Raw genomic sequence first — 26430 nt, forward strand, 5'->3', positions numbered from 1 at the left:
TAACCCCATTGAACAAATTTGGGATGAACTGAAACGGAGATGCCTGACCTCATAAATGCTCTACAGAATGAATGGGCACAAATTCCCACAGAAACACTCCAACATCTTGAGGAAAGCCTTCCAAGAAGAGTGGAAGCTGTTATTGCTGCAATAGGGGAACCAACTTCATATTAAGTATATGTATTTGAATGCAATGTCATTACAGTCCCTGTTGGTGTAATGGTCAAGCGTTCTAATACTTTTGTCCATAGAGTGTATTTAAAGTGTACTAATGTTCAACTGACAGCTCCTAAGAAAGTAATATTGATGATACTGCTATTATGGAAATATGCTTTGCTAGTAGACTCTTATTTTTATACATAGGTTTATTACTCTTTTCTTAACAATTTGGTCATACTATAAATATTTTCATACATAACAGTTTGTGTGCAGAATATGTGCTGACCTAATACATAAAATTTACAAAACAAAATAATTCAAAACCATCCCCTACCTGTGTACATGGTAAACTATGAACAAATTAACATACTAACTTGCCTTGTACACTGCAGAGGCTTGTTGTTTACTGGCTCCCAATCTTCCTCCCCTGACAGCCGGCAGTATAGGTAATAACCAAGAATCTCAGGATTATACTCAACCTTTCCCCATTGTACTACTGCAGATGTCTTTGTGTCTCTGAGGGCTGAGATGTGTCCAGGTGCTGGTGGGACAGCTGTAGGGTATAGACATTCGACAAATGAGGTGCACACTACACCTAATACATTCTCAAAAAGGTAGTGAAGAAAATAAATACTGCTGGCTATTGTTAGTTTGCATTTAAGTATTTTATTGCGTTATGTCATTCATATGGAAACATAATTTATATAAAATATTTCCATACTACGTTTACGCACTGTAGGGTGTATTTAGAACCCTACAATCCCCAATAAAGTGTATGAAACAAAAAATGCTTCAATTGACTTGAACACAATAGGCCTGATTTGAGCGCTATGAGCGTTTGTTTTGAATCACAAGTATTTTGGTTATACATATGCCCGAATTCAACAATGAGTGGATGTGAAGATACATGTGGTGATGAATACAGATGTAGGTTTGCCCTGCTCTACTAGACCAGACACTACAGGATACGTCCAATACATATGTAGAATATAAACTCACAAAACAAAAACTATCCAATTCATGTCACCAACCAATGCCTATAATAATATAGGCATTATTGATTATACTTTAGAAAATAAAAAGTGTTTTTTTTTGTTTTGTTTTCTCATGAAATACATTTAATAGAATGTTATGAATGTCTACTGTACATAAAATAAATTTTTACAGTTGCTCCTGATTGTAAACACATGTAATAGATTAGACCTGTAGCTGGAGCAAGAGAGACAACTGAAAAACAAGTACCTGAGAGATGGCCAGAGCTTGATTCAGATGCTGCTGCATCTGCTCGAGTTCGGCACACCCTTACTGTACATTGACTACAGGCAAATGCACCTTCCCATGTTCCCTCCCAGAAATCGTAGGCTGTAGTAAGTATCCTTTGCGCTCTAAAATTAATTGAACGTTGCTATGTTCAGTGGAGTATTGTCCGGTTCTGGGAATGCGCAGTATAATTGTGGGGATTATCTGCACAAAATCGCTGTTTACATCCCTTAATGAATCAGGCCCAATGTTATTTCCCCTATAGGAGCCATGAGAAGCAGAAATAGTTTTGGGACAAGTGAGCGCATCTGAAGTGTGAAATTCTTCTCTCTATTTTATCCATTTGTATTTGATCAATGACATGTTTATTTATTTACAAGACTAATTACTTACATGGCTTTGGTTGCATTAAAGAACTTTAAGTTGATGCTCCTGAGGTTCTGGAGGGACAATAGATTTACTAGAGATATCTATTGCATTTGGTATAAATATATATTATATATGTTACATGTTCTGAAATCCGGAGGACATACGCAAATCTATGCATGAGATTAACTACTTCAGTTTAGCCTTTCTGTTTAATTTCCCTAAAGTGATGAATGTTTTATGTAATTTTTATCACTATATATTTAGCTTCTTTGCTATATTTTATTTTGCACTTGATACAGTTGATACCTAAGCGACAGGTATTGCTAAAACTTTGCTAAACAGGGCTCCAAAACAGACCATTGCCAATAGAATTTAGAGGACATCTGAATGTCAGAGGACCCCAAAAACAGATCCTGGACCTCTGTTCTAGAGCACTGTCAACTTACCTCATTTGCAAAAAACTAAATGGCAAATAAATGTAATGTCATAATATCTTATACCCAAAACATTTTATTTACTGTTGTACTGTGAAGATAGTGACAATTTGTATAATGTGGACCAGAAACTATGACACTTATGTAACACAGATAATGAATGTTAGGCCAGAAGAGGTAGTAGCAGTCACCTAATGTTGCTCTGAGAGAGATGGATTCGCTTGGCACAGATGGATCACTGACTCCATATTTGTTCACAGCTTGTACTCGGAAATGGTATGATTTGCCTTTATCGAGATCCAAAACAGAAAGCCTTGGGGAATTGACGTTTGCTTCCAGGTTTATCCTCTCCCATCTGTTGCTTCCTTCAGTGCACTAGACAAAATAGTAATGTAAATGCATTCATGCAGCTTTGGAAGGAAAAATATACTCAAAGCATGTAAATAGTAATTATCTATCTATCTATCTATCTATCTATCTATCTATCTATCTATCTATCTATCTATCTATCCACTTAAATGAGTGGAAGGACATGGTACAAATGTTTAAACACATGTGTGAACGGTAGCTTGTCTAGTTGTAAATATTACAATTTTCCAGCCAAGACTTAATGGTTAAAATGAATACCTTTTCTATGTAATATGTTAGAGGCTCTTTGCCACATGGATCAGGTTCATCCCAGCAAAGTACAATATAGTCCTCGCTGACCTCTGAAGCATGAACATTTGTTGGTGATGCGGGAATCTTGACATCTTCTAGTTCAAATAGAGGAGGGGGAGAGGCAAAACATAAAATTATATCCGCATGCTTTCCATTAGCACTGATTCAATCAGAATAAGGACACCGACTGTGGTTGGTAAATAAATGCAGGTAGAGATATACAGTAGTTATATAGACAAAACTAGACTAAGCACACACATATCAATAAACATCCTCTATATATTAAAGAGAATAAAACAACTGCGTATGTTTCTAGCTGGTATCTTTTATATTATAAGACTGGTACATAATGTTTCTTTACAACATACGGCAATCATGCAATTTAGCACACCCAGGGCTGCCACCAGAAAGTGTGAAGCCTGGTACAAGTGTAACAGGCAGGGCCCCAACCTTTCGTCTCTCACTCCACCCTCATTTTTTAATTATTCTCTACCTAACATTTGCTTTTCCCCGTTCTCTTCAGTCAACCCCCAACCCCGGTTCTGGCTAACCCATGCAGTAGTTTACTTACTTCTCTCTTGGGTTTCTTTATTCTGTGTGGCGACCTCTCCCCACACCACCTCTCACATCTCAGCAGCAGTTGCTGCCTAGAAATGGAGACTGCTAAATCCCTAATTTCACTGCAGAGGCCCCCTCCACTTATAAGTTTCTTTGGGCCCCACTCTGCTATTGGGCCCCATACTGCTGTACTCCCTGTACCCCCTGATGGTGGCCCTGAGTACACTTATGGGAACACTTACCCACTAGCTCATCTTTGTTGAGTATAATTTTCCTTCCTTCGTCATATGGAATTACTGAATATAGAAAAAAAAATCTTGAGATAAAGCCATTGAAACTCACATAGGTGTTCTGAAAATAACTTTTTCTGTTAGTTCCATCTAGTTAGAAATGTGTCATGTTGATCAACATCAATTGCATTATTGACATTCCATTGCACAAATAGGGCCGGATTATCATCCAACAAAAGCCACCCCCTACAACTAGCAAGGAGTGACAAAGAGGGAAGGAGCATTCTAATACAGGTTGAGTATATTAACTATGTGCTCAGGCAAATGCACTAGATTCAGACCTGGTCGCAAGTGTTCATATGCCTGTCAAGAGCTTTATCATTTGTGAGTACTCAATGATAATGATAATGATACTAATGATGATGATTGGCCACTTCTGTTTGGCTGGTTGCTAATTGACCCCCCCCCCCCCCCGCCACTGCTAATGCAAATACACACTAATTATAATGAAGAACAGCAACAACAGCTTGTCACCGATGATTGGATGAATACATAATCAACTCACCAGCTTTAACAAAATTAAGCAGTCACTTCTTTGTGTGTGTTTTATTTTCATCACATAAAAAAAATAAAGACTTTATTTTGTTTCACATGTGGCTATTTCCTTAATAAAAATGTTATAATTATTTCTTATTAAAATACGAGGGTACTTTAATAACATAACACACCATAATGATTGTACAAATGCTACTAGTGCTCATTGACAATTATGGATGCAAGTTGAGATGAGTACTTTACTGAATATGGGCAAAAATACACTATTGTGTGCAACTTTTTGGAGCAAAAAAAACCCTGATTTGCGTTGCAACTCTGAATGGCCCTTAATATTTAGGTATTAATGCACCTTCTGCTCTTATCTGCCTGGAATTAGGAAACAGGTCCAACCCAGCTGTGCAACATGGTAACTTTGAAGGTGTTCCATGACGGAATGCAGCGGTCAATGAAAGCAAAACATAACTATATATGAAGAGTGTGTCATGTAAGTAAGGTGTTCTTAATTTTATTATGAATGCAGAGCAGTTATGGTGACACACACACTGCCATATTGCTGATGATGTTAGGTAATTTGCGCAACATAGACACAATGCTTGATAATGGTTATCAGGGAATAAAACCAGTTAGAAGATAGTAATAGACCAGTGTGTGAACCTCTTCTTGCAGTACTAAGACAAGTCACTGAATTTTAGTAATATGATTGTTGCATCTTTACTTCTAATTGAAAGTCATGATACATATATGGATAGGACTTTCCAGCAATGAAAGGCAAATGAAGTGAATATAAATATATTAAATATAGTTAACTATATCTGGTGCTGCAATATGAACATAGGTTCTGTCCAATATTTTTATTTCTGCTGTAACCAAAGGTGATCACACTGCAGTAGGAGGATTTGTAATTATTGATTGACCAATTACTGTTCCCAGTGACAGGCAGCAAAGGGCAGCTTAAAGGTTGGGTCATACAGTCCTGACATGACCAAAAATAAAAAATGAAAGGTTTTGTTACATTTATATTTAAAAATAATATATCCTTCCTGTCCCTTTATAGTCTGCAGCCTGAAGTGAGGTGCTTATCTCACCTAATTCACAAATTTCAAAGTAAGAGAGAAAAATCTTTTATAATGATGCACTGTGAAGGCAATTCAAATGTAACCTTTAATGACTTTCTTAAAGCAATATGACATCCATGACTATAGTCATTTGAAATAATCAGCAAAATAAAATCAGAATGGTATTTGAAAAGAGACAAAATTGTGATTTAACTTTGCTGCTGTGTGTGTTGTGATTACTCCTATAGAGATATTCTGTATAGTATGTAGTAATAGTGATGCACTACTTAGTTGTATGGGTGTTGTAATAATGTTGCAATCTTATTAGTTCTTACAAAGTAACTATTGCATTCCACTTATGGATGCTCACATGAACATTAGTGAGTATTGTGCTGCACAGTTTCTATATAAGAAAATCTTGCTGTGATCTAATGTTTCCAAGCATTCTCCTAAAGTATTCAGTTTGAGGGCTTTAGATTTCACATATGATCAGTCATTCCATAATTGTAAACTTCACAAAATGTTATAATCCTAGATTACCAATTGGAGTTATAGATGCACAGTGGTTTCAATTATATATATGCATTATCACACATAGGTATATCAAACCTATATGCTGCTTTGGGCATACAAATAATATCTCTCTTTATGCTCCATCTGCCCCTACATTTATTAGGAGAACAGATATTCTGTTCCTTCGTAGGTCCAACTAATTTTGCTATAGTGCATTGTTAACTGGCTTGATAACTAAGTTATTTAACACACTCACTTGTAGCTTGTGCCAACACATGTTTCGCTGATCTCTTCCTTATCTGCCAGCAACATTAGGTGGAGAGTAATTTTATGGGGGTGTTTCCAAAGACAATAAAATGGATGTGCACCATAAAATCGATTGGCAGAAAAAGAGGTACACCTGTGTAGGTAAAGAAGCATTGCAGCCTCATAGTTTTTGCAGTGTAAGGGGCATATTCAATTGACGGCGGGATCGCCGAAAATCCCGTGCTCAAAAAATATTACCGTTATTACGGTAATCCTGCGCGGGAAAACCGTTAATATGGGAGCTGCGAGCTGAAATCCAGCGAGATATTACCGTATTAAAGGTAATATTTTTTGAGCGCGGGATTTTGGCGACCCCGCCGTCAATTGAATATGCCCCTAAGGGGATATTCAATTGACGGCGGAATCGCCGCAAAGCCCGAGCTCAAAAAATATTACCGTTAATACGGTAATATCTCGCTGGATTTCAGCTCGAAGCTCCCTGAGCTGCGAGCTGAAACCCAGCAAGTAAATTACCGCATTAACGGTATTTACGCGCAATATTACCGTATTAACGGTAATATTTTTCGAGCGCGGGCTTTTCCGCGATCCCGCCGTCAATTGAATATTCCCCTCAGTGTTCTTTTTTTGTGTGGCATCAAATAAATAAACTTATCAATATATACAATGTAGAACACAAAACAAATGTATGGTTGTATATAAACATATAACGTTATACAGCATTATTATAGTACTTTCTATCATATCAATATCATTATATATAATATTGACCCTGTACAAACCTATTGCTTTTTCATCCCGAGACAAATCTCTCATAGTCACTGGCTCACTAGGCTTTGATGGATTACTAATGCCAACTTGGTTGAGTGCTCTTACTCTGAACTGATATGTATTTCCTACAATGAGGCCAGATACAGGAAATCTGCAGATCTTTGCTGGAATTTCATTGACCCGTATCCACTGATGTGTTGACATGTCAAATCTTAGGGGAGACATAAAAGTTTAGCTACAGGGTACAACATACTTTTGATATCAGCATGAAAAACAGAAAACCATTTTCAATGCATTATATACTAAGTTTCCTGAATTCCTGTTAAAGTTTAGTTATGTATACAAAAATATAAAATGTAAGCAAATCAGAAAGTGTTACAATCTAAGGGGGGTATTCAATTGACGGCGTGATCGCCGAAAATCGAGCGCTCGAAAAATATTACCGTTAATACGGTAATCCTGCGCATAAAAACTGTTAATACAGTAATTTACTCGCTGGATTTCAGCTCGCGGCTCAGGCAGCTGCGAGCTGAAATTTAGCGAGTAATTACCATATTAACGGTAATATTTTTCGAGCGCTCGATTTTCGGCGATCACGCCGTCAATTGAATACCCCCCTAAATATTTAATTGTAGGTTACAAATGTTATTCACAGTGCCAGAGTGCTATCTTAATACTAGAACTGGTGATATCAGCAAGTTGGAATTTGTTGAGAACATATTTGCAGGAACAGAAATCAATTCTCTAAAGATTAATTCCTTTGAAAACTTAACAGTCCAATGATGCTCTTCTTTCTGTAACTAAGACAGGTTAGTGAATAGGAAGTGAATGGGAATTACACTCACAACTCAGCTGTCTGTAAATACAGCTAAGGGGTAATAGCCAGGAGTGTAACACTCCATCATTGGGCCACAGAGCAACATCTTTTGTTGACAGTGTCTGGGGATGCCAGTACATCTGCTCTTAATGCCCCTGGTGTTCTCTTCGCAGAATATATATGGGCCCCACACATTCATTATGAAGTCCCAATTTGGGCTTTCAGTTCTGATACTGGTAGCAGCAGAAATAAATACATTAAAGGACCATTATTGGTTACTGAACTCCATCCAAAACATACTCTAAAATTGTAGGTGGAGTTCTTCTTTATGTTTTGCAGATGTTTAGGAAGTAAGAGGTCAAAATGTATATATTTTTCTGATGTGGGAGCATGAGATACTGATAAATATATCAGTACGTGTCAAGGGGTTGTGCAGATCTCCAAAGAGATGATTACTAATGAACTGTTCAAAAAGAAAATTGGAGCTGTACAAAAGAGGAACTATGAGGTTTTAGGTCGTAAAGCAGTGCCTATAATGAATGGAGCCTAAAATAAGATTGTGTAAAATTGTCACTATCTTGCCTTATACCCTTTAGTATGGAGAGGATATCAAAGTGATGGGTGTCCATGACCTATCATGTGAGGGGAGAGAGAATGATGTGGTCTGCAGCTGCCTAGATATTAGTTTGTGTGTGTACAGCTTCTATGTCTTGACCTCTGAGTTGGTTCCCGAGTTCTGAGCTTCTCCAGGGCCTGTTAGAGAATCTTGCTCAACCAATGATTGTCCAAAAGGGCCCACCTCTGTGTGAACCAAGAGGGATACCAGCTTTATTATAGTATTTGGACTGAGTATATTAATGGTACTTTTATATATATTTCTTTATGTGTGAGTGCAGATGTGTGTGCCCTGATAGATGATGCTCTTCTTTAATGACCCATATTATGTCTCTTGCTTTAAATTGTACTCACCTCTCAATGTAGTAACCACAAATGGGGCTTCCTCTGTCCTCACTCGGAGGAATCCAGGATAAAATGAGACAATCTTTCTGCACATCATGGCACCGCACACAGAGCGGAGACCCTGGCACTCCAGCATTCTCTGGCTCAGCATCTACACAAAAATTGTTTTATTCAATAAAATGTATACAATCTGATGTATATGGGTAATTTACTGGCTAATATGGGTTCATGTTGAATACACAAGTACTCTTGAAAATATGAAAGCTAATATGTGAAAAAAAATACAGCAACTGTAAATAAAACTAAACTGTGTATTCCATCTCAGGGGCGCCCCCTGACAAAAAAACCCCCAAAAAACAAAACATGTGATAGAGAGCACAGCAGCTCCGTTTCGGCAGCGAGCACTGTAATATACAGCAGCCGCAGCGCTGTAAAGAAGCGTCCGCGGCGGTGCTGTATACAATACAGCACCGCCGCGGATGCTTCTTTGACGGCATCGTGGCTGCTGTATAGTACAGTGCCGCTATGGTTGGCACTAAGTTAGCGGAGGGGGGGTGTTTCTGGAGACCCAGAAACCCCCCCTGCGTGCGCCACTGCATCTGTGGCCTGTTAGAAGTTCTAACTAAACTAAAGCAAGGTACTTGCCAATATTTTATGATAGTTTCCAGGGACACTTTGCAGCTGAGCAGGTGAATCTAAGCATGTCACAGGGTCACAGGGTCACATGCAATACCGCCCCAGTGAAACATTGCAATTCCCATTCTAACAAGTTTATTGAATTATATCCAGTGGTGGAAGTGGGGGCATATACAGTGGTATGCCAAGCCACCACGTCTCCTACTGTCTTCATATTAAAACTATCAAGATCCACTGACTAACATTACATTTCCCCTACCCTCACTTCTAAATTTCCATACTGCCTCTTCCAAATTTCCACATCAACCTCTGATTATAATTTTTTTTTAAAATGCTTCTCAATACAAGTTAATTGTTACAGGCCAGATAATAGGATTTAATTGTAATAATTAAACTCAAAAGGAGGAATTTTATTGCACATCGCATTGATCAATGTTGAAAAATAGGGATTTTTCCAGGGACACAAATTTCAAGGGGCAAATCTTGAAAACCTCAGGCCTGCTCTATTAATTAGGAACAGTTGACAATTAGGAAAGCAGGTCTATTTTTAATAGTGATAACAGAACTACAGATCTGAAATAACTCAGTTTTCTATTGTACAATCTGTGTGTTGTCTGTGGAGTTATTATTTGTATTATGACCTATCTCGCTCTGTTACATAAGATAAGATGGTTTCATGTTGGGTTCATAAACCTCTGGGTAAAAAGGTAACACAGTGCTTGTGCTAGACTGCAGTTTCAGTGCTCTAGAGTCAACAGCCCATTAGGAGACTTAACTCATTAGGGGCTCAAAATCTGTTGCAAATTACTGATAACAGTTGAAAAAAAAATATTTAATTGCTTATTTTAAAAACTTCTGTACTATATTATCACATTTGCAGGTAGTGAAATCCTTGATAATCACACAGCAACCAGGCAACTGTTCACCGAGGGAGGAGAGGATAGTTTGCATTGTTACTCTCCTGGCTAGAACATTATATAGAATAGTACATTTATCTTAATAAATCAGTTGTAACATACTAATAATACAGTAAACTGCAATATATTCATACATGTGCTAAACTAAAATTAATTGTACCTAAAGGCTTCACTTCTGAATTCAGGGATTGTTGCTTTTTGCAAAACACAAATGTCAGTGTTATATGTATTTAATTGGACATACAATGGGAATAAAAAGTCTACATACCCTTATGCATACATTCCAACTTTTAAGATTAAATGCGGGAGCTTTGCCTACTCTTTCGGGAGTCTTTGAGGACTCCCCGAACTTCAGGAGCCTCCCAGGAATTCCGGGAGAGTAGGCAAGTATGCCCTTATGGAAATTTCAGGTATTTGTGATGTAAAGCCCCAAGTGAAAAACATTTTTTTTATATAAAAAAAGTAAAACAAAAAGCCTAAACTATCCTGGTTGCATAGCTGTGCATACTTTATTATTATGAGACTGTAGCTGTGTTCAGAGTTACGCAATTACATTCAAAATAATGTTCAAATGTAATTAGTATATTCCTGGCAGCAATAATAGTGAGCGATGAAGTCTTAATCACAGATAAACATCAGCTGTTCCTGTAGGATCTCCTTGCAGTTTTATTGGTTGCATCTTACTGGGATACCCATGGTTCACAAAATGCTTTCAAAACATCTACAGGAGCTCATTGTTGAAAGGGAGAATCAAGAAAGGGGTGTAAAATAATTTCAAAGGCATTACATGTTCCATTAAACATTGTGAATACTGTCATCCATAAATGGAGAAGTTCTGGCACAACAGGGACATTGCCAAAATCAGGATGTCCTTCCAAAATTGATGACAGGATAACATTCATCAAGGAGGCTACCAAGAGGCAACACTAAAGGAGCTGCAGAAATTTCTGGCAGAAACTGGTCACTTGCAATAATCTCCCATATTCCGCTCGTGTCTGGACTATGGAGCAGGGTTACAAGACGGAAGCCATTTTTCACAAAACAGAACATTCATGACGGCCTAAATTTTGCAAAAAATACATTCAATCATCCGAAACCATGTTGGAAAATGTATAATTGTCTAGTGAGTCCAAGGCTGAACCTTTTGACCTTAACGCTAAACGATATGTTTGGTGCAAAAACAACACAGCTCATCATACAAAAAACATCATACCTACTGTAAAGCATGGTGGTGGCAGCATCATGCTTTAGGGCTGCTTTTTTGCAGTTGGGACTGGGGCTCTAGTCAGGCATAATGAATAGTGCAAAGATAGTGCAAGTGCAAGATATTTGTCAGACTCAGAGGTACACTGTAGACTCTTAGATGTACTGAAACCACTAACTGGTATTTACGCCACTGAACAAGGGGGTGCGAAGTCTAACGTACCCCTGGTATTCACCAGGGACCCCCGCAAGGAGGTTTGGGCTTAGCTTCAAAGGGTATGCAGGTCGCGGTCCTCCAAGACAGTTACCAGTGTAGAGATTGAGAATGGTCAGAACGATACTGGGTCAAGCCAATCAGGACGAGACGGTACCGAAGGTAGATCCACAGAGTGGTCAGACAGGCCGAGGTCACAATGATCAGACGAGAAGAGCGAAATCCAGGAGAATGGTCAGGAAGACGAGGTCACAACAGTAGGTAATAATGGACACAATCCAGAAGAGTAGTCAAAGAAAGCCGGGTCCAACCAAAAGGAGCAAGAACATGCAAATAATGCTGGAGACAGGAGACCTAATACTCTGGCAACCTAATGGTGCCAGAGCAGAGATTAAATAGAGGCAGAAGGAGTGTGATGGAGAAAGGAGTAGGCGGTCAGAAACTCCAAATCCGAAAAGCTTCCCACTGCCTAACAATGGGCTGACGGCGCAAGGACAGGCAGGGATGCTGCGCACCTGCTGCCTAGCAACAGGGCGCCCCCGGTCGGAACTACCAGGCGACCGTCCCCGACCGTGTGCACAGGAGATCCCCTCACAATGGACCTTGAACTTTTTTTGCAGGAAAAAGTGGGATAAAATTGCAAAGTCCAGGTGTGCGAAGTTTATAGAGATGTTTTCAAAAAGATTCATCATTGCTATAATAATGCAAATGTGCTTCCACAAAGTATTCCTTTAGGGGTGTACAAGTTATGCAATCAGGGTATTTAGGGTTTTTTCTTTTTTTTCTTTTTTTTCTTTTTTATCTATTTGTTTTTCACTTGAATTTTGTTGGGTGCAAGGTCACATTAAAGGCGGAAAAAGGTTTGACATGATTTGTTTTGATATCAATTTTTATATCACAAACATCAATTTTACCTTTCTAGTTCTGTACAATACAGCATATCTAAAGTTGTTTGGTCATGTCCACATGTTCCTCCTAGACAGTACAGTATCTCCTATATATAGGCAAGTGATTGGATTGGCCTTACAGAGGGTTTAACACTTGATGATTGATTAATTGATCAATTTTCCTGGTGAAGATAAATGTCTATCCACTCTGCTTTTATGAGCATGTGTGGGGGCAGAGTTCATAACTGAAAGCCCAAACAGGGCCTCACTGCACATGCTCTGGCCCCTGTGAATGCTTAGAAAAGCAGAATGGGGAAGGACATGTATCGTTGGGCCCCCATCTCTACATGGGCTGCTCTGGTGGTAGTTATGCCACTGGTCCTACATCCAAATAATGTTATAGCGCCAGATTGGAAGTTGCTGAAACATAGGTACATAAACTGTAATTCCAATGAAATCTGGTGTTTTAGGGGAACATGAGACAGAAGTTGCATGGGTGTTCCTGTTAATAAAAAAAACCAAAGCATAACTTCGGCATTATTTACTAACATGACATTTAGGTGCAAAATTACACTATTCCATAGCAGCCAATCAGACACTCGCTTTCATTGTTTTTCCTTGCACTGGACAGAAAAATGATAATTGCTGATTGGTTGTTGTGGTTTAGTGCAACATTTGCACTTAAATGCATTGTTAGTAAATGAGCCCTAGAGACATGTGAACTATTGGATGGTATCAATTCTATATTTCTTATTCGATGATGTCACAGAAGTAGGAGAGCTCAATGGTCTCTGAGTCAACTGTGTTATTATTATCAGGGATGTACATGCAATTTCTATTATATGTTCCCCTCAGGCACTGAACCAGTTAGTATCTGTACTTCTCATAACGTTATAAGCCAATTCCAATGTGACGGTATATTGTCTATGACTTGACAAATGTTCTGTTTCTACCGCCTCATGTCCTTTCAAAATTGGCAGTAACTATGTGAAGGAAATGGAAGTGTACATCACTCAAAGAAACACACCATAAAACATGAGCCTTCCATTTCAGGAGCTCTCCTCCGCCCACCACTGACACAGAAAAATAAATAGTTCACTACAAGGATTTATTTGGAAGAAGCCAAAAAAGAGGTGGTGCTAATAATCCTTGTGGCACCTTCATTTAGAAAGGACTTCAAATATGGTCCCTGATACAACTTGCACAGGCTGAGAATCCCTGCTATGGATATAACCATCTAATTATCATACGTGAGACAGAATATAATGCTATGACTTAAAGAGATGTACCGATTTTAGTTTTAGTGCAGTCCGTTTGCAACTGTCAGAATCTATACCCATGTCTGTGATTATGTCTATGTTTGCATGAGACAAATTTTTAAGGGTAAGGGGATAAAGCTGAAATACGTTGCTTAGGTGTAAAAATATGTGTCACATATATATTATTTAATAACTCCAAACTTAATAATAATCTCTGTGGTGGAAGATGCAGAATAATGGAGCTTCATTGGAAGAATTAATATTCTATGGCTGCTGGTTTATATAAAGAATGATAGCTCACCAGCTGAGCACAAAAATCATCTCTAGATCAGGGTTGAACATGGAGAAAACACTGATGAAGACCAGATTTGATTCTGCTTACCTCTCACAAACATATATGCAGTTTGCTCCTGATGCCCAGATGCAGCGGGCACACAGACTGTATAGAATCCTTCATCTTCTTTGAAAGCAGGAGACCCACTGAGAGACACTTCACATCCCACACAGCTTATCTCCCTGCCCTCTGTCTCTTTCAGTAATGTCCCTGTTGAATAGAAAACTAAACTGTAGATCACACACATGTGTATGGCTGCCATCTTTAATGGCTACTTGTAAATGTCTAATAGGAGATAACATGTGTCACCTATTTATTAACGTTTCTAAATGTACATTTTACATAAGGGTTCCGTTATCAAAACAATTGTAATAGAGCCTTCTTATTTCCTGCAGTTTGTTGAATTATTAGTGAAATGCTGCAGATGTTGTTATCTATAAAGTAGAACAACTCACATACCATCCCTAAACCACTGGACGCTCGGCTTGTGTCTCTCAAGGCTGGAGGAAACAGAACAGGACAGGGCAAATGATTCCTTCTCCCTGGTAAACACTGGCCCCAAGACACTGGTGAATCCTCCTTCATAGGCTGGTAACAAAGCTTAAACAAAGTAGAGCAGAGTTCAGGCTCTCAGGAAGAGGTATCGTGCACAGTAAAGAACAGTGATGACACAACCAAGCAATAAATGACTAATAATGCAAAGAGATCAATTCTCATATCACTCTAGATTCAGCTGTTCTTAACCTTCTTAGTGATAAGCTCTCCATTAAATCTCAAAATATGTTCTCACACCCCCTTGAAAAATATGTTAAGATTTTATGGTTAGAAAATTGCAGTAGGTAGTAGTGGGGTCATATCGTCGTAGCGTTTGCCAGTGTATCATGGCTTCTGTGAGTACATAGTACAGTCGAGTCAAATTTATAATTTTAGATTACAAATCTGAAAGTTAAAAACCTATTGTTACTACTCACACCCCTAGAAATGCTTTCTTGCACCCCCAGGGGTGTACGCGCCCCTGCTTAAGAACCGCTGGTATAGAACATTGTTAAAGATTCTATATGATTTCAGTGGTGTTCCAACATACATATAAAATCCTTCAGCACTTTAGGAGCAAGTTCTGTATTGGAGAATATTTTAAGAATTTTAAGAATTTAGCATTGTACACGATCCAGGCGCAAACACATTTTCTACATTTAGATTTGCACAACTCTATACACATTGAAGTATGTAAATGCCAAATACACAACTGTTTGTATAGAATATATAACATTTTCCCTATTATGGTCTAAAATTTATATAGGCAATGACCAGTAGTTGTTTCTTTTTAACTTGCATTTGTAGATACTAAGGGTCACTAATAAGGGCGGATTGGGGGGACTACCTTGCTAAGTGTGGAATAGAGCATGAGTGTTTCATTTTGCGGAACAGATTATATGAGTTAGTGTAGGTGTAAAATCCGCATTCAGGGAGGAGTTGCCCGCTTTACCTGTAGGAGTAGAGATTTTTTTGCTCCCTACAAAAGAACCTTAATTCTGGTCAGAGGTGCAGGAAACTCAACCTTGTCCTTATACTAGCATACATTTTGCTACTAAAACGCATTTGTAAGCGCACATTGAACAATGTAATAGAGACACAAACACATAAAAAAGTTATAAAGACACAATCATGATCAATTTAAGATATAAATAAATTAAAGTAACAGTATTTTAGAAAAATGTAAGTTTAAATTAATGAAGGGGATGTTCCTCAAGTGAAAGTAGGCTGGATTTTGTAGCAGCTCTCTGGAGTATCTGCAAATGTAGGCACATCTTTCATTTTCATGGGTGTTTTAAAACACCACCAAGTGGTATATTTACTAAACTACAGGTTTGAAAAAGTGGAGATGTTGTCTATAGCCAATGACCGTCGCCTCTCCTCCACTCTGATCACCTCTTCCCACTCCAGAATCCAAGACTTCTCCCGTGCTGCCCCCCTTCACTGGAATGACCTCCCTCGCTCCATCCGTCTTTCTCCCAATCTGTCCTCCTTCAAGAAGACACTCAAAACATACTTGTTCCTAAAAGCCTACCAACCTTCCACCTAACCCCCTCATCTCATCTCCTCCGCCTGTTCTCCCCCTCTCTCCTCCCAGCCCCCTGTTCTCTCCCCACTTTTTCAACTTGCTCCCTGTGTACCTGAGTTCTGTCTACCCTCCCTTAGGATGTAAGCTCATTTGAGCAGGGCCCTCTTCCCTTTGTTCTCCATACCTGTTCTTTTGCTCCGTCTTTACTTCATTAGCCTGCCTGGAGTCTCTGAAGTTTTGGTATTTTTTGTTTACTGTGTGTAATGTTTCACCTTGTTTAGTCTACTGTTTGTGCTGTGTACGGCTCTGCGCAACTCTTGTGGCGCCTAACAAATAAAGGATAATAATAATAATAATAATAATAATAATAATATAGCAACCAATCAGATTCTAGCTGTCATTTTGTAGAATGTACAAAATAAATTATAGCTAGAATCTGATTGGTTGCTATAGGCAACATCTCTACTTTTCAAACTCACAGTTTAGTAAATATATCCCCTAGTGTGTGTGTACTTTGCACATGCTTTAGGTGGACAACTAGACAACCTTGCGCAAATACAAAAAAGGAGTTCATGTCTGCATCTTTTGAGGTTTGTAAATTACCCTTTATATTATTGTGTCCACACAAAAATAAAACCTAAAACTATCTAAAATATTTACAATACCCTATGATAATGAATTTATCACTGATTCAAAGTGCAAATCAACATTTTCATCTGAGTGTCATGAACATCCCAGAATCAGTACTGTTAGTTTACTCACATGGATATGTAACAGAATCCCAGCCTGATTTTAACCCATGGTATTCTGAAAGAAAAAATATATACAAGTGATTCTAGGTTATCAGCTATAAGTAACAGAATATAAGTGTTTTTTTTACTACAGTGTTTTTTCCAAAGATCACAGTGTGTGATTAACACTCTGAATTTTGATGCATGGAAGTGCTTTTGGAATAATAAAATAATAAAATAATCAAGGCTCATTCTTGAGGGTGAACATACATAAGAGCGTTGTATAACTTTTAGCATTAGTACAATCATACTTGCCTACTCTCCCGAAATGTCTGGGAGGCTCCTGAATTTTGGGAGTGCCGGGAGAGCAGGCACCCTCCAGGATCCCAGTGGGGGCAGTGATTAATAATACGATTCACATAATCACAGCCCCCTGACAGAGCCACAGTGATTTGATCTTATCACCTTGCCCTTCTCATACCGCATATGCTGGGGGCACAGTAATTTATACACACACTCCAGCTCGATGGGAGTGAGCAAAACTTTTTTTTACTCAATGTGGTTTTGAGGCACAGTCATTATTCACTGTTGTTCACAAAATATTTGACAATTGCCTATTGTAGGTAGAAGGCAAACTAACCTATACAAAGCAGCTTGGGTTTTATTGCCTGACCATGGGAAAGCCGCTCTGATTGTTTAGTAGCCGCTAGATGCCATATAGGATTTAGTTGCAATGAATTATATTGATACAACATAGTCCACTGACAAAATGTATAAATGTGCTACATTATATCAATAGTTTATTGCAGTTAGAATGAATGTGTGGTCTAACCGTTACTAACCAATCAGAGAGAAGCTGCTCTGTATTGGTTAGCTAGTAACCAACCTTTTGACCTGTCATTGTCGACGGGGCACCGCAAGGAGCAATATGTGGTGTGTATATATTTTTTGGAGTTAGGTGATTAATGCATTGATAAAGGATGGTTTTGGGGAGTCTTTTGTTTAATAAAATATTTTTTCACTGTGTTTATTAAAACAGTAGTTTTATGTAGAACTACAGGTCCCAGCAAGCTCTGGATGCCAGAGTATCTGGTGCTTGTAGTTCTATAAGTGCCAGCATGCTCTCGCAGCCATGAGTTCTTCGAGTACCAGCATGCCCAAGCAGTTTAAGACTGCCTAGCCTTTCTGGGACCAGCAGTGCCACATAAATAATCAATTTAATTGTTTATTACCTTAACATCCACCGGGCACAGGTGTTTGGAAGAGCCCTAGTGCTATCCTAGGGAGCTTGGCCCTCTTTCCCCCCCCTATAGAATGTAGCCCAATGCTGAACAGACTGAGAGTGTGTCCCATTTCTGCTTACAGTGTTACCAGCCTAGTCTGTAATAGCCTGGGCTGCAGATATTTCAGGGGGCGACCAGAAAGGATATATGTGTTGGTGCTTAGATCACTTTTTTGAGCGGGAAGAAGGGGGGGGGGGGGGGCGGTCACATGTTTGTTTGTTTTTTTCAAAACAAAAAAGAAAACATTATTTAAAGCAGATTTTTAAAACATGAGTGCTGTTGCATCATTGTACGCTTAAAGATGACACATTTACCTGTTTATTTGCAGCACAAATTTTACGCCTCTGCTTGGACACAAATGTGTCTAACAGTAAATGAGCTTCGTATGTTTACACATTAATATTTTCAAACTTTTTAAACTGCATTTAAATTCAGCAGCAAATGACTCCTTTTATCTTACAGCAGGATAATACTCTTCTTACTGGCACATCAAATTACTTACGCTTTACAAGCACATTGGCAAAAGAGGTTGCTTGCCCAAAATCATTAGTAGCCACAACACTGTAGTCGGCAGAATCCTCCATGGTGCATCTGTTCATAAAAGAAAGGAAAATGTCTTACCGGTGAAAGTTTGCTACTGCAGACACTGTGTGGAAAATCAATTAAACTGCGCCCCCATTACTATTTAATGTTACATGTTGTTACTTTGCTTTATAAATACAAATTAATTTATTATCGCCCTTTAAAATGACATAAGGCTTTTTCTTTCGTCTGCGTCCCTGTTGTTTAACTATGACATGAATAATTATTTAAAGGAAAGTGGGTAGGGTGAGTGCTTTTTGTGATCACTTTGTGTATATATTTCCTTTCATTATTGTGAAATTAGGCTCGGCTAGTAGCACATAGTAACATAGAGCCTTATATGACACATAGCAGCATATACCTATTGTCAATATTATTTGAATAACTATTAGTAAATATAAAGTTTACAAGTCCAGCTGGCTCCCTCTCAGATAAATTCTCAAGAACAGGCAGAAAAAGAAATGTATCCTTTTTTGTTTATACAGCTATATAAGTATTATATTTAGAAAGAAATTCATAGAAATAAATCAACAATATTATTTTACTTTGTAGAACTTAGCTTGACTGTAACATAAGTTCCAACTATACAGATTTAGGTGGGACAGTCCCAATTGGAATGCTCTGCCCTGTCGCCCTGTCCGCGGGTATCGAAAAGTTGGAAGTTATGTTCCAATCATTGCTGCTCTGCATAGCTGAGCAGTGGTAAAAGGGTGCTGTGTGTACTTGATGCATGCAACAATTAAGGATTATTGGGAGGTAAAGGGCAGTCTAGGGCATCAGAAATGCTAGGCATGCCCACCTCCTACATTCCATAGCCACACCTCTATCATGTCATGGCCACTCCCCTGTTCACAATGTGTACTAAAAGCCCAAGTCTGGCCCTTTAGTTCCACTGTTCCCCTGTGCATGCATGAACCAGCTATTCAGGTGCACACACGCATATCCCCTCAGACTGGACTGCAAAGCATTAAGTTAAGCAAGTATCGCTGAGGCAGGTATCACTCAGCTTCCTAAATGAGATCATATTGATAAAGTATAGCGATAGGTGATTTAGATAATCAGCACTATTGTCATATGTGAGACACCGGGGTTGGAACCGTAGTTCTCTAGATACACAGCCCTCTAGGTTTACAGGTCACACAGGTAAGGAGGCGATAAAGAGATAATAACCCTTTTATTTAACAAACAGTACACACTAAGTAAAATACAACAGTGTTACCAAGGAGAAACGTGTTCCTCCACCAAATATAACCAGCGTCAGAAAATCACCAGTGCATGTAAAAACTCCACAACAAAGTCCCCAGCAGGTTACCTCGCAGCAGGCACAAAGTCTTGGTAATAAAGTCCACAGATGACAATCGAAGTGGGCTAGCGGCAGGGGAGGGCTGGCAGACTTTAGCCCGGAGGGCAAGCACACAGCACTGGCCCATAAGTAGCGGCCCATCTTTAAAGGGTGGTTTTTGGTACAATATATATTTATCTATATACAAAGAGGCTATTTGTGTTGCTTAATCCATATATATATATTTATGCCCAGGCCCAGAGCTGGATTAAGGCTCTGGGGGGCCTGGGCACTTTAGACAGGGTAACCCCCTATGATGTAGCATGGTTATCATTTTAGAGAAAAAATACACAGGCAATACTGTGTGCACTACTGTTAGGTGCACACAGTTCTGCCTTCACGAGCAGTACACGGTGAAGTGGGACATACCTCCCAACTGTCCTAAGCTAAACAGTCACCCAAATTCGGGACTGTCCCACCAGATTCACGACAGTTGGCAGACTGTCCTGCTCTCTCCTACCTGTTCTTGTCACTGTCACCACTTGTGGCTGCTGGTTACTTTGGCTCTGGATACTTGGAGGTCCTATTTGGTAAAAAAAAATAAAAAAAAATGGGTACATGAAATTTAGAAAACTTCAACAATCCCTGGCATTAAATCAATATATCACCCAAGTTTTATAATTAGGCCCCCCATCTGCCCACATGCTTTAGCCACACATGTCCCCCTCTGCCCAGCACCTTTAGTCACACATGTCCCCCTCTCTGTCCCAGCACCTTTAATCACGGATGTATCCCTCTGTCCCAGCACCTTTAGTCACACATGTCCCCTCTCTGTCCCAGCACCTTTAGTCACACATGTTCCCCTCTGTCCCAGCACCTTTAGTCACACATGTCACCCTCTGTCCAAGCACCTTTAGTCATACATGTCCCCCTCTGTCCCAGCACCTTTAGTCACACATGTCCCCTCTCTGTCCCAGCACCTTTAGTCACACATGTCCCCCTCTGTCCCAGCACCTTTAGTCACACATGTATCCCTCTGTCCCAGCACCTTTAGTCACACATGCCCCCCTCTGTCCCAGCACCTTTAGTCATACATGTATCCCTCTGTCCCAGCACCTGTCCCAGCACCTTTAGTCACATATGTCCCCCTCTGTCCCAGCACCTTTAGTCACACATGTCCCCTCTCTGTCCCAGCACCTTTAGTCACACATGTATCCCTCTGTCCCAGCACCTTTAGTCACACATGTCCCCCTCTGTCCCAGCACCTTTAGTCACCCATGTCCCCCTCTGTCCCAGCACCTTTAGTCACACATGTATCCCTCTGTCCTAGCACCTTTAGTCACACATGTCCCCTCTCTGTCCCAGCACCTTTAGTCACACATGTCTCCCTCTGTCCCAGCACCTTTTGTCACACATGTCCCCCTCTGTCCCAGCACCTTTAGTCACACATTTATCCCTCTGTCCCAGCACCTGTCCCAGCACCTTTAGTCACACATGTCCCCCTCTGTCCCAGCACCTTTAGTCACACATGTGCCCCTCTGTCCCAGCACCTTTAGTCACACATGTCCCCCTCTGTCCCAGCACCTTTAGTCACACATGTATCCCTCTGTCCCAGCACCTTTAGTCACACATGTCCCCCTCTGTCCCAGCACCTTTAGTCACACATGTATCCCTCTGTCCCAGCACCTTTAGTCACACATGTCCCCCTTGGTCCCAGCACCTTTAGTCACACATGTATCCCTCTGTCCCAGCACCTTTAGTCACACATGTCCCCCTCTGTCCCAGCACCTTTAGTCACACATGTCCCCTCTGTCCCAGCACCTTTAGTCACACATGTCTCCCTCTGTCCCAGCACCTTTAGTCACACATGTATCCCTCTGTCCCAGCACCTTTAGTCACACATGTCCCCTCTCTGTCCCAGCACCTTTAGTCACACATGTCCCCCTCTGTCCCAGCACCTTTAGTCACACATGTATCCCTCTGTCCCAGCACCTTTAGTCACACATGTCCCCCTCTGTCCCAGCACCTTTAGTCACACATGTATCCCTCTGTCCCAGCACCTTTAGTCACACATGTCCCCCTTGGTCCCAGCACCTTTAGTCACACATGTATCCCTCTGTCCAAGCACCTTTAGTCACACATGTCCCCCTCTGTCCCAGCACCTTTAGTCACACATGTCCCCTCTGTCCCAGCACCTTTAGTCACACATGTCTCCCTCTGTCCCAGCACCTTTAGTCACACATGTCCCCCTCTGTCCCAGCACCTTTAGTCACATATGTCAACTCTGTCCCAGCACCTTTAGTCACACATGTCCCCCTCTGTCCCAGCACCTTTAGTCACACATGTCCCCCTCTGTCCCAGCACCTTTAGTCACACATGTCCCCCTCTGTCCCAGCACCTTTAGTCACACATGTTCCCCTCTGTCCCAGCACCTTTAGTCACACATGTATCCCTCTGTCCCAGCACCTTTAGTCACACATGTCACCCTCTGTCCCAGCACCTGTCCCAGCACCTTTAGTCACACATGTCCCCCTCTGTCCCAGAACCTTTAGTCACAAATGTATCCCTTACCCAGCAGCTTCAATCGCCCCCCCCTACACACACTAACTCCCCCTTCCTCTTACCTTTTTGTACACGAGTGGCTCCTGGGACAGAGAGAACTGCTGCAGCTCTGCACAGATCATAGAGTTCCAGCAGCCCCGCCTACACTTCCTACCATGTGACCACGGAGGTCACATGACCCTGTGCTGTAAGCTGCCTGCTACTGAGATGCGATGGAGACAGCCTTTGCGGTCTGTGCAGGGGCTGTCACATTGCAGAGTACTCACTGCGGGGGCATCATCTATTCACAGAATATTGTACTTTGTAGTACAATATTCTGTGAATGAATGATCCGGCTGCAGTGAGTACTCTGCGATGTGACAGCCCCTGCACAGACCGCAAAGGCTGTCTCCATCGCATTACCACTGGACCACCAGGCGGCCCAAAATACTGTTATTCTGTCCGGCCCGGGTGCCATCTGCCCCCCTGCCCCCCGGGCCAGCCCACCCCTGGCTAGCGGTTCTAATCTGTAAGGTGGGTCTATGTAGCTTGCTGATTCCAGCCGCTCGGCCAACTCTCTGTCAGCTTGGTGGGACACTGGGGATTAGTCTCCCTTCCAATGTAGTCTCACTAATTTCCCAGAATCTGCGAGTGTCTCCCAATGGAGTAGTGACATAATCAGTCCTAGAGGTACACTGCCCGATCTGTCTGAAGAAGCTCCTGCTTCAAGCATTTTCTTTCTGGCCCTGATAGAATATGGTTACTCTATATCTGTTAAAAGTCCTTTCTGTTCCAAGAATCTCCAACAACAACCCTCTCTCCTCTCCCGGGCCCCTCTTTTTATCACTCTGCAAAGTTACCCGATCCTTGTCTCCTCCCTGGGCCAACCCCCCGGGTCCTGATCCACTGTCATTGGTGGTGGATGCAATCTGTGTGGTAACAGGAGTAGTGGTAAAATATGACCTCAGCAGTAGCTCACTTGCTGTTTCCCTGCCATCATGTCTGGTCCAGTCCTGTGGAAGACAATGGAGACTAATTGGTCTTCCCCACCTTCAGATCTGAGATAGACTCCAGACCCTCACATTCTTAACCTCTCCAACTAAGTTGTGATGTCACAGAGTCCCCCAGCATGCTTCCTGTGGGCTGTCTCCACCTCCCTCTCTGGACACTACAACAATACTGGATCTGGCCACCGGGCGGCATTTAATAACTGAGTGGGCCAATGTTGTCCAATTGGCCCACTGACTGACAAACCGGGCTGGCCCGGTATTCTTACTGGGATGCCTGATCTTGTCACATCATATATTGATAAATAGATCAGTAAGGGAACCCGGTGGCACAACTACCATCATTGAGCAGGTGCGGCCACTATGGGGGGGCCTAGCAATGCCTGGTCACCCTCCCATTGTCCTAGTTCTGGTCTCAGAAGGTTAGTAGCATCTTCTGAGCATGCGTAGGTCAGGTGCATGTGCAGTTAAGCCCCAATCAGAGTGGGAACCCAGGAGAGTGGTGTGGCATCACTAGGCCCAAGCCATTTAGGGACTTGCCAAGTCAAGCAATTCACTAACAAAAATGTTGTCCATCAATATGTGTTTTGGAGGTATTCCCTTCAAGTGTGGACCTAAATCCCAAGATACATTTGTTATTTGCTCAATTAAAGGTAGAAATATATTGGAATAGAGTATTCCTTTTTATAGACATTTTATTTTTATTTGTTATTTCACCTATGTCTATATTACCCACTGCACTCTAGACCTGTATCCGGGGTTGGCCACTGATGCATTTAATGTAAAAATGGATTTAAATTCTTAATAGACAGGGATAGAGGTGATTAGTAAGAATAGATCATGAAACACTAAAGGTAATTTACGAAATTGCAAAACTGTGGGCCTCCTGCACAAATCACGTTTTGTTATGTTCGCCACAACAGCATATCTCTCTTTATAAATGTATATAATGCTTAATGTAAGTGGGAGCTATAATACTGCTAGCACAATTGTGCTGAATTTACAGCTCATCCATACATTATTATACTTGCCTACTCCCTGAAGAGCAGGCCATGCTCCAGCATCCTGGCCACTTACTAGTGAAGTGGGCAGGATGGAGGAATGGAGCACATCAAACTGTTTCCTAGTTCTCTATTTGTTTTTAACTTCATTTTAATGTCAGTTTTTAACATCAGAAATGAAGCTGTATAAAAATGCACATCTAAAACTGTTGACTTTTATCAAATTCACAAAGTAGATTTATTTGTAAATTTGACAGCAAATTGGTTATATTTAAATCACCATAAAAATAAAAACTTTTCTGAATATGGCCCATATTGTATTTAAAATTGAAAAAATAACGATTCAATAAGAAATTCTTTGAATTTAGTTACATACATACTTATAGAAAGACTAGAAAGCACTTTGCAAAAACATTTTTTTTTTGTTTAGTGATAGTTTCAGGAGCCTCAAACACAAATTGCTCCTGTCAGAAAATAGCAAACTTCCCACACATCCACTAACGAAGTGCATCAAGGTTTCACAGATTCCTAATTTGTTTTCTAGGGAGTCAGACCACTCCTCTCATAGGTGCTGCAGCTTGCTTTAGAAATGAAGGCTCAGGGAAGGTTTTTATTGTGACACCCTGAGTATCAGGGCCTGATCAGCCAAACTGTTAACAAAAATATATACTATATTGTTCATATTCTTTGTCTATTTTACCCCAGCTAATGAAATTTCACAAAACTATTAACACAGGTCTAGTCATTAATGGTTTTGAAAAAGTTAAACTTAAAATACAATTTGCATGATTTAAAAAACAAACAAAAACAAAGCAAAAAAACATCTAATAGTATTCACAAATATATATGTAAAACTTTCCATGCCTTGAACGAACTGGAAATGTTTGACATAGTATTTCCATTTACTGGACAGTTTACTGCAAACTGCTGTTGTCTAATATTAGCTAATTTAATATACCAAAGTAGCTAAATGCGGCCTATTATCGGTATCCTTCAACTGGATTACAGGAAATTTAGAAAGCTGTCTCCCACCATGATCATAACTTGATCTCAAAATATTTTTGATTCTGAAAAGCTTTAAAAACATTTATACATATATTTGTAAATATTAATATTATTATTAGCCCTATTTTATAAGCCAACTTGTATTATAGATCGACCTCCCCCCAGTTTTAACAAATATTACAATTAAAATGATGTGTACCAGTTTGTTAATGATTGTCATGTTAACTATTTGTCATTTTTCCTAACTGAGCATTGTGATAGAGTACATTTGCTGCTTTACTCATGAATGAAAATAAAAATAGTATTAGTAAAACAATGATATTCTGCTTATAAAGGATTTTCCTCAAGATGGCAGTATATAACAAAGAATTCCTCTGGCAACTTTCAAACAAATACAGGCAAGATTACACAATAGAAAGAAATGTATGTGTTTTTATTACTTAGTACTAAATAATAATGTATTTATTTGCCTGTAGCTAAATCCCCGTGCCACTTGATTCTACTCGAGATCCTACTCTGCAGACTCTGTAGCTCAGTGATGGGCAACCTTCAAAGGGCAGCTCATTACACTTAATTTCAAGAATTAAAAAAAGACAGCCCCAAAACAACTTCAGCATCTCCAGATAATCCATCCCCAAATTAACCCATATGTCCACGTGTTCCAAAATTCCACCACATACCACTCTCAGACATGTCACTTACTCACATGCCCTGAGGCCCTTACAAAATGCTCTCACGTGCCCTCAGATCCCACATGTACTCTGAAACTCCCCAACATGCCACTCACACATCCTCACATGCCAATCAGACCTTCTCACATTGCCCCACCATACTACTCAGACCTTCCTGCATGCCCCTTTCAAGCCATTCAATGTTCCACA

General features: G+C 40.3%; 1 protein-coding gene across 2 annotated transcripts in view; it reads right to left on the bottom strand.

Moving 5' to 3' along the window:
- Nucleotides 1–26430, bottom strand: part of MYOM3 (myomesin 3) — a 103692-nt gene that overhangs the window by 36919 nt on the left and 40343 nt on the right. The window contains exons 7-16 of one of the 2 annotated variants that reach the window (XM_075195389.1): nt 18634–18722; nt 16880–16924; nt 14515–14655; nt 14104–14265; nt 8615–8756; nt 6840–7039; nt 3683–3736; nt 2850–2974; nt 2414–2597; nt 538–712 (exon numbers count right to left, since the gene is read on the bottom strand). In XM_075195389.1, the coding sequence (XP_075051490.1) occupies nt 538–712; nt 2414–2597; nt 2850–2974; nt 3683–3736; nt 6840–7039; nt 8615–8756; nt 14104–14265; nt 14515–14655; nt 16880–16924; nt 18634–18722 (1317 nt within the window). Of the gene's footprint in view, nt 1–537; nt 713–2413; nt 2598–2849; nt 2978–3682; nt 3737–6839; nt 7040–8614; nt 8757–14103; nt 14266–14514; nt 14656–16879; nt 16925–18633; nt 18723–26430 lie in introns of both variants that reach the window. The other variant, XM_075195388.1, reaches the window with a different exon arrangement.

This window comes from Mixophyes fleayi, chromosome 2, assembly GCF_038048845.1.
Source record: "Mixophyes fleayi isolate aMixFle1 chromosome 2, aMixFle1.hap1, whole genome shotgun sequence".
NCBI classification, from domain to species: Eukaryota; Metazoa; Chordata; class Amphibia; order Anura; family Limnodynastidae; genus Mixophyes; species Mixophyes fleayi.